The sequence below is a fragment of the Triturus cristatus genome, chromosome 2_2, assembly GCF_964204655.1.
Source record: "Triturus cristatus chromosome 2_2, aTriCri1.1, whole genome shotgun sequence".
Taxonomy (NCBI): Eukaryota; Metazoa; Chordata; class Amphibia; order Caudata; family Salamandridae; genus Triturus; species Triturus cristatus.
In genome coordinates this window covers 352,123,135-352,139,104 of record NC_140582.1, presented here as the reverse complement: position 1 = coordinate 352,139,104, position 15,970 = coordinate 352,123,135, and the positions used below count along the sequence as shown (strand labels likewise).

Genomic DNA, 15,970 nt, shown 5'->3' with positions numbered 1-15,970 from the left:
TCTGATTGGCAGGGACCCAGGGTACATCAAGTCAAAGTGTATCAGAAAACTGGCATAAGCGAGAGGGTTACTGCAACATAAACCCAGCTTCCTACAGTATTGCAACACAAAAGAAGAAACATATAGGAGGCTTTTTCGCCCTCTGCTGAAACAGGGACCTCCCACTGACAGCTACAAATAGTAAGAGGTCACGATGGAATGTGAAATAACTTTTGACAAAAGACAAACCCCTATTAACCTCAAGGAACTTCACAATCTACCTTAATCAAGATGACTGGTTCTAAGTCTTGACCGGTCTGTTTGCAAAAGAGCTATCAGGTGATGTCAGTGACATGCTAGGTCTTGACAAAACAATTAAATAGATTGCCACATACTTTGATGAAAATGGTATCCCACCCCTATGGATTACCCGCAGAATGTCACCTTCAATCCACCAGAGGTAAGGAAAGCAGATAGGCAGCAAAGATCTTTTGCCCCCTTTCTGCAACAACTATTGGGAAAGAGAGACTCTTCCCCTTTTCCAAAGGTCTTCTTATCCCAAAAAGGACTCCCGCCCATGGAATTGTGGCAGGCAGAGAACCAAAGCAATAAATCTTTCATAGATGGGTGGAACATTCAAACACCCCCCCCCCCAAACTAGCAGCAGTTTTTCATCTCCCCTTGTGAAGAGGAGGTTAGAAGGATTTCTCACTACCACTGTCCCCCCCCCCCCCCCCCCAACACTAAACTGTCTACCAAAGGAGACGAAAGTCAATTGGGAGCCATCTGTTTTATGTCCTAGAGTACGGAGGAAAGGAGGAAAGATTGTGGAATTTAAGGCAGCAATAATTGCAGGATCATCACTGGAAAGCGGACATATTTTTCCATTCCAATAAAATCTCCCCACAAAAAGGAATCCTGATCTGGGATTGCAGCAGAACCGTCGTCCAACATCAGGAATCCTTTCATAATATTGTATGAATTCAACTAGCATACCGAGACCGGGGATCACAGAACAGCCATAGTCTGGTCATGAGGCGGGTTATCACAGCAGGTAATCAATTTATTGTACATGTATGTGGAGCACTGTGGACAACAAGTTTTAAGAAAAGCCTTTGTAAAGGTCTCCAATACATATACAATTGCTTCAGTGAAATGCTAACTCACAGGAAAATTAGAGTTGCATATTTTAGCAGTTCACAGAAAAACAAACATCTCCTGAAATATTGTAACATTGGGCAAACAATAAGGGCCAGGTAATGGGAAAAATCCAAGGACCAGACGACAGGGAAAAAGTTAAGGACCAGGAGGGGGGGAAAAGTTAAGGATCAGGCGATGGGCTCTCTTTTAATGAACTGAATAGGCTCAATAAAAAATGTAATAGGCTCATTAAAGAATTTTGGCTTCTAAACGTATTTTGCTACAAAGAAGACGCTGTTGAGAATCTGGCTTAGAACCATCTTCATGAACTTGAACAGGTATGGCTAGGTTATCTAGGGAGGTTCTTGTCTGACAGTTATGTGGCTGCAAATTAGGCAATCCGGCATGCAGTGCTTTACAGCATCTGCTTTTTCAAACCTCTATCTGGGACTTCTTGTCCAAATGTGTTGCATTTAACTTAATGCAGGTTCCAGGTTCGATCTAAAGAGAAAAGTGAATATTTTTATATTAATTTCTCATCAGTGTTGCATGAAACTGATTTTTTATAAGGATCATTATATATTCTTTGAGAGGTACTATTTTGTTTTTATTTAATATGACTGTTATAAACCTAAAGAAACATAGAAAAGAAAATCCTTAGAAATAGGACTTACCTTGGTCATTATCTTTCTGGAGATAGTCTAAGCAGAGATTCCTTAACCCGTGAATAACAGTGAGTGACAAATTGGATCTGGAGATTTTTCTCAATTCCCTAGTGTGCCAATAGATGGCATACTGCGGCTCTACATCAATTCTGTCCCAATACGGAAGCGATGTTGGAGCCACCCCTGCGCGTCAGTTTCTTTCTAATCAAATTTGACAGAGTGCAGATCTTCAAATAAAATCTTTAAGATTACGAAATAAAGGCCACACCACTGAATTGGGAGGAGGGAGAGTCTACAAGGAATCTGAGTGTTGATGGACTATCCATCACAAATAACATTACCAGATGGAAGTAACTTGATCTTTGGATGGATACTTCTTTCCGCAGATTGCTCACCTTGTCAAAAGATGCCAAACAAGTACCAGCACAGGTGGTGGGTCTGTTGATTGGATTAGACCAAGAAGTCCTGCCGAAAGAAACAGATAACATGCCCCTCCCATCATATCTGGCTAGCCATGAACATTATAACCGATGCCCACGTACCAGCCAAGACAAGCACTTCGTGCTCCAGTGCGGTGGTAACAGCCTAGGTCCTAGTGGAATGAGACTGCAGGCCTTACGGAGATTTTTCTTGGCTAATTCATAGCAGATCTTTATGCTAAGCAAACTCCATCTTGAGATGACCCATGTTTGCACTGCCTTTCCCTTCTTTATCCAAGAGAATCTTACAAATAGTTGATCATCCACCTGATGGCTCTTGGTGCGATCGATATAGAAGCTAAAGGTTTTATTTGGGTTCAAGCGATGGAGTCTTTCTTCCTCCTTGGATGGGTGAGGTGGGACAAAGAATGCCTGTAGGGTGACAGATTGTCCAATGTGAAAAGTCGTCAGAACTTTTGGTAGAAACACATCCTTAGCACTAAATTGTCTGGGGGCATGGGGGGGATGGAAAACACCTGCTGGACAGAGTGCTTGCAGCTCACTGACAAGACTACTTGATGTTATCACTATGAGGAACACGGCCTCCAGTGTTAACAACATTAGAAATGTGAGAACCAAATTCAGATCCCACTGAGGCATCGCAAAAGGTTTCTGCGAGACATGTGAAAGAGCCCTTTTAGAAAGCTCATCAGATTAGGTGATTTAACTAAGATGGCCCATCAGGGATTATTAAAAAAAACAATAGGTACTGACTAATAACTTAACAGTAGCCAGAGCAAGACATTGCTGGCTAAGGGTAAGAAGAATAGAAGGATATCAGACAACTGCGCTTCTAAAGGTTGAATATGCTGAGAGGAACAAACGTATGCCAGTGTCCCACATTAATGGTTCAGGTGAAAAGGTGAATGGCTTCTAAATTTACATTCACTACCTCAGAAGTAATGTCAAAGGCAGTTAACTGTTACCATTCAGTCTCCAAGCATGGAGATGTAAGTTGTGCAAGCTCGGTGCAACACCCTGCCTTGCTGCTGCGACAAAAGATCTTCAAGAAGTGGCAGCTGAACAGGAGGACAGAGGCTCACAGCCAGATGTTCTGACTACTACACTCTCTTGAAATATACAAAAAAGTGATGGATGGAATGCTCGATTTAATCTCATCACTGGTAATCACTCGGGCAGCATCCCAGTCCATCATTTTGCACACCATGACACCATAGTTTGGACCCAGTCTTGACCCTACTCCACTGGGAACAGACCAGGCCGAACTGCCTGCCAGACCTGGTCCTCCCTGAATCCAAACACAAGCAACCAAAGACAAATAACAGACTGGGATACAGCCAGAGTAATTACCAGTGGCTGAAATTAATTCAAGCACTCCAACCCTTACCTTTATGTAGACTAAAGCGAAACACTCAAAGTGGGGCGGGTATGCCCTGGGCCTCAAGCATGCTGTGCCACTGGAAACCAGCTATACCTCACTGATGAGCCCTAATAAGGGCTAAACCAGTCTTGGGCTGCTTGTGTTCTGAAGTTTTTTCTTGGAGTAAAGGACAATTAAATGAGGGTATGGTTAAGTACGCTTTCTGCAGTTAAAGGTTAAAAATTTGAAATGAATTTGCAGGCAGGGTATAGAGACTTACCCAGTTTTGGGTGAAAAGGTACTGGAGAAAAACACCTCAATTCCAGATGAACTTTAAAAAACAATTAATAAAAAAACACACAAATTTAAAATCAGAGGAGACCATAGGGACAAATCTAAAAATATGAAGCCATCAAAGGCATTTAATGGTGAAAAGGAATATGCTACTTACCAGTATGCATCTGTTCTTGGCATGTAGAGCTGCAGAGTTGTACACTTAGCATAGATCGCCATCTGGTGTTGGGCCCGGATGTTTGCAGTTTGTTTTTCTTCTTGGAAAGTCTTTGGAAGTCACGAGTTTGGTGACTCCTCCTTCGGTCCGTACTGCGCATGGGCTTCGGCTCCATCCTCAGATTGTTTTTCGCCAACAGGGAAATGATGGAGCGTAGTAATAACAGTGAGAAACCCATGTGTTGTATCTAAATAAGATGTACTGGAACGGATACAGGTAGCCGGGGAGGCGGGTGGGCGTGTACAACTCTGCAGCTCTACATGCCAAGAACAGATGCATACTGGTAAGTAGCATATTCCGTTCGAGGCATATGAGCTGCAGATTGTACACTTAGCATAGATTATATAGCAGTACCCAACCTTAGCGGCGACCACCGGTATCCGTTGCAGCTGTTTGAAAAAGTGTCTTTAGTACAGCCTGGCCCACCCTAGCTTGCTGCTTGGAATGCACATCTACACAGTAGTGTTTTGTGAAGGTGTGCGGTGTAGACCATGTGGCTGCTTTGCAGATGTCATCTAAGGGTATATTCCCTAGAAAAGCCATAGAAGCCCCTAACTTTCTTGTAGAGTGGGCTTTAGGAGGAACAGATAATGTTCTCTTTGCCTTTTGATAGCAAATTTGTATGCATTTTACAATCCACCTAGCTATCCGTGATTTAGAAATGGGGTTGCCTTTATGTGGTGGAGAGAAGGAAACGAACAATTGTTTAGTCTTCCTGAAGGGTTGCGTTCTTTGTATGTAGTATAGCAACGCCCTTTTCACATCAAGTGTGTGTAAGGCCCTTTCTGCAACAGATTGGGGTTGCGAAAAGAAGACAGGTAATTCCACTGATTGATTGAGGTGGAAGGGGGAAATGACTTTGGGCAGAAACTTCGGATTTGTGCGAAGTATGACCTTGCTGTGATGCATTTGTATGTAGGGTTCCTGTATGGTGAACGCTTGTATTTCACCAACCCTTCTAAGGGAAGTGAAAGCTGTTTTCCAGGTGAGAAACTGTAGCTCACATTTGTGCATTGGTTCGAAGGGCGGACCCATTAGTCGTGTAAGAACTAAATTTAGATTCCATACAGGGGAAGGTGGTGCCCTGGGAGGAATTACGCGTTTAAGGCCTTCCATGAAGGCTTTAATAGCGGGCACTCTGAAGAGTGATAAATGCTGTCTGTTTTGTAGATAAGCAGCGATCGCTGCTAGGTGTAGGCGTATGGATGAATATGCCAGGTTACACCTGTGAAGATGGAGCAGATAGCATATGATGTGCTGTATGGATGCATCTAGAGGGTTGATTGTATTGTTACGGCAGTAAATTACAAATCTTTTCCACTTTGCGGCATAGCATGCTCTAGTGGTAGGACGTCTGGCTTCCATGATGATGTTCATGCAATCAGGGGGAAGGTTAAGGTATCCGAATTCTAGGATTTCAGGAGCCAGATCGCCAGGTTGAGCTGAGCTGGGTCCGGGTGCCTGATTTCTCCATGGTTCTGGGTTAGGAGGCATGGGGATAGATGCAGTTTTTGATGTGGTACCACTGACAGTTGTAGTAGCGTGGTGTACCACGGCTGCCTGGCCCACGTCGGAGCTACCAGAATGAGTGTGAGGGAGTGCTGTTGTAGCTTCCTGACCACTAATGGAATTAGTGGGAGAGGTGGAAAGGCGTATGCAAATCTGCCTGACCAGTTCATCCATATCGCATTGCCCTTGGACAATGGGTGTGGGTATCTGGCGGCGAAGCTTGGGCATTTTTTGTTTTCGTGGGTGGCGAAGAGGTCTATCTGAGGATGCCCCCACTGTTGGAAGAATGGGTGAAGAACTTGTGGATGCAGTTCCCATTCGTGTAGTTGTTGCGTTTGTCTGCTGAGCAGATCTGCCATGGTGTTTTGTACGCCTGGAACGTGCTGTGCCAGGAGAAAGATGTTTTGAGGAATTGCCCATCTCCATATGCTCTGGGCTACGCGGGAGAGCTGGGGAGAGTGTGTCCCCCCCTGTTTTTGGATATAATACATTGCAGTCATATTGTCTGTGCGAATGAGGACTGCTTTGCCCGAAATCTGTTTTTGGAAAGATTTTAGGGCTAGAAAGATCGCCAAGAGCTCCAGATGGTTGATGTGGAGCGATTTTTGCTGTGGCGTCCATAGACCTTGCATGGTGAGGTGTAGAAGGTGCGCTCCCCAGCCGGAGAGCGATGCGTCCGCTGTTAGAGTCACCTGAGGAACCGGGTCCAGGAACGGCCGCCCTTTGGAAAGGTTTGTGGTGTTCCACCACTGCAGAGAGTGATGTGTGCGGCCGTCCACCAACACCAGATCCGTCAGCTGCCCCTGGGCCTGGTTCCACTGTTGTGCTAGGCACTCTTGAAGTGGACGCATGTGGAGTCTTGCATGGGGCACTATGAAGATGCAAGACGCCATCATTCCTATAAGCTTCATAAACACTCTTGCTGGAAGAGAGTGTTGAGGAAGGAATGTTTTGCGTAAGGCTTGAATGCTTGTGATTCTGGCTGAGTTTGGATAGGCAATACCTTTGGAGGTGTCTATAGTGGCCCCGAGATATTGCTTTGTGTGAGATGGTATGAGGTGGGACTTTTGGTAGTTCACCGTGAAGCCTAGCTGGTGGAGCAGTTGGATGGTGCTGTTTGTATGTTGCACACATTGGTCGTAGGACGCGGCTTTTATCAGCCAGTCGTCTAGGTAAGGGAAGACGTGAATATGTTGACGTCTGAGGTGTGCTGCTACTACTGCTAGGCATTTGGTAAACACCCGTGGTGCGGTGGTGACCCCGAAGGGGAGAACCGTGAATTGGTAATGTTGCCCGTCCACCACGAACCTGAGGTATTTCCTGTGAGAGGGGTGTATTGGAATGTGAAAGTATGCGTCTTTCAGATCCAAGGTTGTGAGGAAGTCTCCCTGGCAGAGGAGTCGGAGGACTTGCTGTAGGGTGACCATGTGAAAATGGTCTGAATGTATGTAGGCATTTAGAGGCCGGAGGTCGAGAATGGGTCTGAGGGTCTCGTCTTTCTTTGGTATTAAGAAATATAGGGAGTAGACCCCTAGATTTTGTTGATTGACGGGGACCTGCTCTATAGCGTGTTTTTGGAGGAGTGAGAGTACCTCTTGTTTGAGCAGTGTGGAATGTTCTTGAGACATTGGACGGTGCCTTGGTGGGATATTGGGTGGGGTAGATGTTATGGACTCCCATGTGTGGATAAAGTTTTGTAGTCTGCCCCCGACCGGAGTGGGATGGTCTGGGGGGAGCGGAGGGGAGTCATTGTGCGGGTGGGGTGGCAGAACGGGTGTTGTTGGTTTTGCCCCTGCCCTTATTGTTGTTGCCTCTGTAACCGCCCCTTTGATTGCCCTTTGAAAAGGTATTTTGAGGAGGGGACTTGTAGGAGGTAGAGGCGTTATCGGTGGAGGAGCCTCTGCCTGTGCCACGAAAGGACGAGCGTCGAAAGGAACGTTTAGAGGCTTGTGTTTGGAGTGCCCCCATAGACTTTGCTGTGTCTGTGTCCTTTTTCATCTTTTCCAACGCTTCGTCTACCTTTGGCCCAAAGAGAGTTTGCTGGTCAAAGGGGTGATTGAGTATGGACGCCTGGACTTCAGGCTTGAACCCTGAGATCCTGAGCCAGGCATGGCGACGAAGCAGGACACTTGTATTTATGGCTCTAGAAGCAGTGTCGGCTGCATCGAGGGCACACTTAATGGAGGTGTTTGTAATTAGTTTACCCTCCTGTATTAGGTCATGAGCCTTGCGCTTGTGTTTTTCTGGAAGGTGCTGCATAAGAGCCTCTAGTTCGTCATAGTGTGCTCTGTCATATCGCGCAAGCAGTGCTTGTGTGTTTGCAATGCGCCACATGTTTGCAGCTTGGGAGGCGGTGCGTTTACCAGACGCGTCCAGAAGTTTAGATTCCTTGTCTGGCGGTGGGGCTTCTCCTGAGGATTGGGAGTTAGCCCTCTTTCTAGCTGTGGAGACAACTAGGGAATCTAGGGGAGCAGGGCCCTTAATGTATGCAGGGTCTGTGGGTGCCGCTTTGTACTTTTTCTCTATTCTAGGGTTCAGTACTCTGGCCCTGACAGGGTCTTTGAACACCTCTGTAGCGTGCTTGGTGACACCCTTAAGCATGGGTAAAATAGAAGTGGATTTGTCTTGTATGTCAAATGTATCCAGTAGGAAGTCTTCTTCCACTGGTTCACTGTGCATGTCCACCCCATGGTAGTGTGCTGCTCTCTGCACTAAATGATGAAACCCTAAGGAGTCCTCTGGAGGAGACGGCCTGGATGGGTATAGGTCGTCCTGAGGTATATCTGGTATATCAGGGTTATTGTAATCCTCCCATGGGTCTGGGGTCCCTGGTGGAGTGGGATCCATTGGGGCGTCCGCCGGGTAATTGTCCGGGTCCCCGTCATCCGGATCTGGGGATGGGGCCGGATCGTAGTGAGGTGGAGGTGGCGGAGACCTGGGAGGGGGAGGGGGTGGAGGTGGTGGAGGAGGTAGGGGAGGCGGTAGTGGGGAGGGCACTCTGAGGGGTGAAGTAGCAGAGTCCTTCCTTTTGGGTGGTGGAGGAGGAGCCGGAGTATCAAGGCGTCTTTTCTTTATAATTAAAGTCAATAGTCCAGTCTTTGGATCTTTGGACAGAGTCTTTTGTAGAGGGTCTGGTGTAAACAGAGCCAGTGGCGTCGAATCGTCCGTCGGCACCGGTGATTTCGGAGCCGAGGGCTTCGATGGTTTGTGTGCGCCATGCTTTTTTGGGGCCTCCTGTTTTTTCGGCGTCGAAGGAGTTTTCGGCGTCGGAGCCGACAGATTTATGTTTGTGTTTGGTCGGCACCGAGAGTCCAGGCTTCGGCACCGGTGGCTTCGGAGTCGAGCTGGATATTGCTTTCTTCGGTGCCGGATGCTGTTTTTCGGCACCGGGCGTCGGCTGGCTCGATCCCGAGCTGCCGTGAGACTTTGGATGCTTCGACACCGAGCCCGAAGGTGGGGTGATCGAAGCTTTGGTCTTGGTTTTGCCCAGGCCGGCAGGCGAGGGAGTAACCTGAGTCTCTTTGGTTTTGGGCGCGGGGGTGGGAGGGGGCACAGTACTCACGGCCCGCTGCGCCGGTGTGATGTCCTCCACGTCGGAGTCGTCGGCTTCGGAAGCGCTGACGACGTCTTCTTCCTGCTCGGTGTGTGTTTGCCCCGAAGCTTCGGCGCCGTCTCCGAAGATGTCCGGTGGAGCTGCAGACGATGAGTGCGCCATGGTGCGTCGAGCTTTTCGATCCCGGATGGTTTTCTTCGATCGAAAAGACTTACAGGCGGGGCAGTCTCTGGCCTCGTGTTCTGGAGAGAGGCAAAGATTACACACCTGATGGAGGTCGGTGTGGGGAAATTTAGACCCACATTTTGGGCACTTTTTGAACGGAGTCCTTTCCATCGGCCGGGACCGGAGTCGAGGAGGGCCCGAAGGCCGGTGCCGATGTACGGGATGGAGAAAAGTGCCGCTTCGAGAGATGAAAATGATGATGAAGAAACTCGAAGATACGAGGATTTTCCGTCGAGGCTGGAACCGTAGAAGTTCGAAGCCGGAGCACGAAGTATCACATCCGAGCCCGATGGCGGAAAAAAACAATCTGAGGATGGAGCCGAAGCCCATGCGCAGTACGGACCGAAGGAGGAGTCACCAAACTCGTGACTTCCAAAGACTGTCCAAGAAGAAAAACAAACTGCAAACATCCGGGCCCAACACCAGATGGCGATCTATGCTAAGTGTACAATCTGCAGCTCATATGCCTCGAACATACATTTTAGATGGAAGTACAGTTATTTGTACAGTAACTACTAGAAATATTTGTAAAATAAGCATTGCTTACATATCATTTCAATCAAAAAAGGGAAAAAGTCTCATAAGTGACTGACTGAAGTAGATAGCTATTTGCTACTACAGCCACATGAAGTTCAGCGTCAACTAGGATGTGAATTCCTCTAAAGGGCCCACTATGAACACTTTGCTGGCAACAGATAAACCAGTTTATAAAATAAAGTTCAGATACTTTCTTGTTTAGATACAAAATACACACTATTTGAAAGAAAACTAAATATTTGAAGACTTTAGTTTAAGATTTGCCCGACTGTAGCATGATTAATTGCAAATAATTTAAACATACATTTTACATAGAAAAAAGCTTATCTACAAAAACAGACTCTTGTAATCAAAACATTACCTGTGTAATGTTAATATGTAGATCCTCCTTAAGTTGATCTCTTTCTGCTTCTAAATTTTCTTGAATTTGCTGCAGTTCATGTTTCTCTTGCATAAAAGCTGCTGCAGCTTCTTGTAGAACCTCAAGTTGCTGCACAGCTTCATGTTTTTCATCTTCTACTGTCTTTAGAGAAGTTTCACAGGATTTCAGTCGCTCTTCGAGAAGCTGCACCTCAGAAGTTAATCTTTGCTGCAGTTCAGCTTTCTCTAACATAATTTGTTCCATTTCTGTATTTTTCTGTTGTAGCTCTTCTGTCAAAGAAGACAACTGAAGACAATTCAGAGAACAGTTAAAAATATTGTACAAAAAGAATCACCAGGTTACAAACATTAGGTAAATTAAGCTTCCATTTATTAAGACTAATGTTTAAACATTTTAGTTCCAAGAAAACTGTAGATACATGGCACAAGAAAATAAATACAAAAAAAGATGGGTGTCTGATCCTTATAGAGCCACGTAATGATTTACAACTTTGTAAATGTATCAGTTTCTTTTAAACTTTAAAAAAAAGGCTGGCAAAAACAATTATCAACAGATAGCCAGCCAAGTGGCAAATACAGAAAAACAGATGAAAATATTATAACATCATTATCTGCATTTTTGTGGTTTGACAGAGTATGCCTATTAATCGCTCCATAGCTCATGCCATCCCCTTGTACCAATTCTCTTTCTACCTTTAATCCTGCTTTAGTTTTCTTCTACAAAACTACACACAAAAAGTAATATATAAATAAGTTGGTTACTGATTCGGCTGAATATGTGTTATACGTATGAACATTACATGCCTAAATCCTCTGTGAGTATATGGTCTGTACATTTCGATAATTCTTCCCTCACATCTACAATAGGAGCTTCAGTCCCCATCCCTTGCATTTCCATCCTATCCTTCACTAACAGTAGTGTCAGTAGCAATGCTTTTTCCCTCATCTTATTTTTGGTCTTCAATGGAGATCTCTCCAAGAAAGAAGCCTGTCTTCTTAAAGCTGTGTTCCTTGAATTTATCTGCGGTTTCCACTGGAGCAGGGACAGTTTGTGAATTCACCCGATGTCCCACATTTGGCACATGTATTGCTATTAATAAGGAAAATCTTATGTAGAAACGTGTGAAACATAAGCTTGGTGCATCACCTTAAGCTGGGTACATCGAAATATTATTTTACTTGATGACTTCCTCTGTTATTTGATGCTTTCACACTTGCATGACACTTGGTTTATTCTCACGTGACAAATGTTTTCTTACGCTTCAATTGTTCTTTTGTTTGAAACCGAATGTACATCCAACCATGGAAACCAATGTTCAGACATCAAAATAAAGGTAATAAGCCTACATCAATGCACACATAAAACAAAAGCAAAACGTGTGTGGTGATTTGCAGCTGCTGCCTTCCCATATTACTAACATCAATTCAGGCATACACATTCGGTCACACAATAAACCCTTACTCCCACTCATTTCCATGAGTGTAATAGATAGCAATTGTAATCAAGGTTCAGTTAAACTTACACAAGAAACAGATTTCCAATGATTAACAACATAGGGACTGTTTGATAACTTGGCGCAAAATTAAGCAAAAATCTGCTGCATGCACCTTATTCTTAAATTCAAATTGTAAGCTGATCCGAAAAGGGAAGGAAGTGTAGATAAAGTGTTGGGAGCTCTAACAGTGCATATGCCATTTTATGTCCAACAGGAACCTCTGCTTCTGCTACAGAAAAAACTGATAAACACTGGACCAAACTTGGCATGGCGTCAGAATTTTACTCTAAAAATACCATTTTAGAGGTTTGGTATAAATTCATTAGTTCAAGAACAAGTACCAAACTGCTCAGTTCACAAACAAAGTTTGAACAGGAAGAACAAGTTACTTAACTTTCTTTGGTAACGATATATCTGTAAGAAACATTGGTTAGTTAGATTCCTTACCTTAAAATATCCCCAGGCGTCAGACTGGATCCGGAAAGATTTTGGCAGCAATATCCTTGTGCGTCGCTAGGCGTCGTCTGCGGCTCCGCGTCCGTCGTGATCGCCAGGATTACGTCGGAGTACTTGGATGACGTCGGAGTACTTGGATGACGTCGGAGTACTTGGACGCCGCCCTCGCGCGCTGACGTCAGTTCTTGTACATAGATTTCCGCGCCAGGAACGCAGAGCCAAGCAAGAAACCGACACTGGTGCCATGAATCTAGGGCCCTGAAAGGGATGACCTTAACCCTAGCTATCAGTTCGCAGAACGGGGAGGATGGGTGGGGCGGTAAGGGATCTAACTAACTAATGTTTTTTACAGATATATCGTTACCGAAGGTAAGTAACTTGTTCATCTGAAAGAAACACGTTAGTTGGATTCCTTACCTTAGAATAGATACCCCAGCAATATCAACCCCGGTGGTGGGTCTGCGAACCAAGATCACACCAGGAAGTCCTGGAGAAAGGAACGGCCAAAGAAGCCATCTCTCCGGACTTGGTTATCCAGGCAGTAATGCTTAGCAAACGAGTGCAGCCCACGTTGCTGCCTGACAAATGTCCTGCAGAGGGACTCCCCGTCCCAGGGCAGTAGTAGCCGCTGTAGCCAGAGTGGAATGGGCCCTCAGCCCCACAGGAGGATCCTTCTTAGCCAAGGAATAACAGGCCTTAATGCACAAAACGACCCACCGAGAGATGGTCCGCTTGTGCACTGGCCGCCCCTTCTTAGCGCACACGTAGCCAACGAAGAGTTGGTCGTCCACCCGGAACTGTTTCGTGTGGTCCAGATAGGAGAGCTCACATTTTGGGTCCAGATGGTGTAGCCTCTCTTCCTCTTTCAAGGGATGCGGAGGCGGAAAGAAGGTGGGCAACGTAACAGACTGGCCGATGTGAAAGGCAGTAACCACCTTAGGGAGAAAGGAAGGACGAGGAAAGGAGGTTTAGAAGAAAGAGCCTGGAGCTTACTCACCCTTCTGGCAGAGGTGATGGCAACCAGGAAAGCATTCTTAAGAGTGAGAAGACGAAGGGGACAATTATGAAGTGGCTCAAAAGGAGCGCACATCAGATAGGTTAACACCAGGTTCAAATCCCACTGAGGCATTACGAAAGGGACAGGAGTAAACATGTGAGTAATCCCACTTAAAGAATCGAGAAACAACAGGGGATTTAAAAAGAGAAGGCTGATCAGGAAGCCGTAAGAAAGCAGAAATAGCCGAAAGGTATCCCTTGAGGGTGCCCAGAGCAGAGCCCTGCTGGGCCAGGGAAAGAAGGAAGAGGAGAGGGGCGGGAAGGGGAATCACAGCCTTTGCTGTGCACCATGCCACAAATTTGTTCCACCTGCAGGCGTATACCGTTTTAGTGGAGGGACGCCTGGCTGCCAGAATGACATCACAGACATCACAGACTTCAGGAGGCAACTCAAATGGCATCAACTGTCGCCGCTCAATCTCCACGGAGGCTGGACAGGTTCGGGTGGAGGACCGGCCCCTGCTGCTGCGACAGAAGATCCTCCTGAAGAGGCAGTCAAATCAGGGATCGATTGACACACTGAGTAGCTCGGGATACCGGTATCTTCGTGCCCAATCCGGAGCCACAAGGATGACTTGGGCCCGGTCGCGCCTGAGCTTCTTCAGCACTCTGGGCAGAAGTGGTATAGGCGGAAAGGCGTACAACAGACCGCAACTCCACTCGTGACGAAAAGCGTCGCCGAGCGAGTGCCGCCTTGGAAATTCCAACGCGCAGAACTGCTGACATTGCGCGTTCTCTTCGGTGGCGAATAGATCTAACCAAGGCTCTCCCCACTGCTGAAAGAGACCTTGCACCACGTCCGAGTGCAGACGCCATTCGTGATCCATCATGCACCAGCGGCTGAGTTCGTCCGTTCTGGCGTTCAAAGAGCCCGCCAGGTGTTGAACCACCAGGGTGATGCCCTGATGTTCCAGCCATGTCCAGAGGCACAGAGCCTCCTGATAAAGGGTCCACGACCCCACTACGTCTTGTTTGTTGCAATACCACATGGCGGTGGTGTTGTCCGTGAACACCTGCACTGCACTTCCCCGTACAGAGGGAAGGAATGCCTTCAGTGCAAGTCGGATCGCCTAGCGTGATGTAAGAGGCCATCAGACCCAGCAGCCGCAGCAACAACCTGACCGAAACTCGGGATAAAGGCTGAAAGATCGGAATCAGAGCCTGAATATCCCGAACCCGCTGTTCCGGAGGATAGACCCGAAACTGCGCCGAGTCCGGAACCGCTCCGATGAAAAGGAGCTTCTGGGAGGGACTCAGATGTGACTTCAGCACGTTGACCGAGAACTCCAGCAAATGCAGGAGGTCGGCCGTAGTCTGGAGGTGGGAGACGACTGCCTGGGGCAAGCCCGCCTTCAACAACCAGTCGTCGAGATAGGGGAAGACTGGAACCCCTAATCTGCGCAGATGAGCTGCGACCACCGCCATCACTTTTGTGAACACCCGAGTGGCACTGGTGAGGCTGAAGGGGAGCACGGTAAACTGAAAGTGCTCGTGGCCTACCGTGAACCGCAGGTAACGCCGGTGGGCAGACAGGACGGGGATGTGGAAATATGCGTCCTGCAAGTCCAACGCTACCATCCAGTCTCCAGGGTCTAGGGCAGCCAGAACCTGAGCCAAGGTGAGCATCTTGAACTTCTCCTTCCGGAGGAAGGCGTTGACTTCCCTGAGGTCCAAGATAGGGCATAGGCCCCCTTTTCCCTTCTTGGGAACCAGAAAGTAGTGGGAGTAACAACCCCAACCTACTTCTGGGCCAGGAACTCGCTCTATGGCCCCCTTGGCCAAGAGGGCCGTAACTTCCTCCTACAGAAGTTGCAAGTGGTCCCCCGACATGCGGTGGTACTGTGGTGGCATGGCTGGAGGGGTCACCTCAAAGGGGAGGGAGTAGCCCCTTCGGACGATTTGCAGCACCCACCTGTCCGACGTGATGGTATGCCAGAGGAGCAGGTGATGGCGAACTCTGCCTCCCACTGGCGTGGAATGGGCCTGAAAGGTCGGACTAGGAAGGCTTTGCGGCAGATGCTGCTGGGGCAGATGTGGTTTGACCGGCTCTCTGTCCCCCTGCTCCACCTCAGCGGAATCCACGTCCGCGACCGCGTTGTGGCTGGTTCTGCGGCCTGTGGCTAGACGGACGTGTGGGGGCACCCCTTCCTTGGCCACAAAAGGGGCGAAAAGTGGAAGTTTGCAGGCGCGGGCCGAGAGGCCCAAGGAATTGGCAGCAGCCCTGGAGTCCTTAAAGCCCTCCAGCACACTATCCGCTTTGTCGCCAAAAAGGCGTCGGCCATCAAAAGGCATGTCCATGAGGGTGCTCTGGACATCCCCGGAGAAATTCGTGGATGTCAGCCAGGCATGGCGACGAATCGCCACCGTCGTCGCTATCGCCCTACCTAGCGAGTCCCTGGTGTCAAGCCCACATCGAATCTAGTACCGTGCTGCATCCCGCCCCTCAACAAGAGCCTGGGCAAGCCGTGTCCGGGCCTCCTCCGGACACTGGGGCAGCACGTCCGCCACCATATCCCACAAGGAGTGGGTGAAACGGTCCAAAAGGCACGTGGTGTTGCTAGACCGCAACCCCAAACTGAGGGAGGAAAACAGCTTCTTCCCAAACTGTTCCAACCTTTTGGATTCACGATCTGGAGGAGTGGATAGGAAGGGGGTCCGGGAC

At 47.7% G+C, this 15,970-nt stretch overlaps 1 protein-coding gene across 2 annotated transcripts in view; it reads right to left on the bottom strand.

Annotated features, from left to right (window-relative positions):
• The window catches only part of CENPE (centromere protein E), a 1,911,253-nt gene that overhangs the window by 1,451,544 nt on the left and 443,739 nt on the right, over positions 1 to 15,970 (bottom strand). For both annotated transcript variants that reach the window (XM_085641421.1, XM_085641422.1), the window contains exon 28: positions 10,281 to 10,586. In XM_085641421.1, the coding sequence (XP_085497547.1) occupies positions 10,281 to 10,586 (306 nt within the window). The remainder of the gene's footprint in view (positions 1 to 10,280; positions 10,587 to 15,970) is intronic.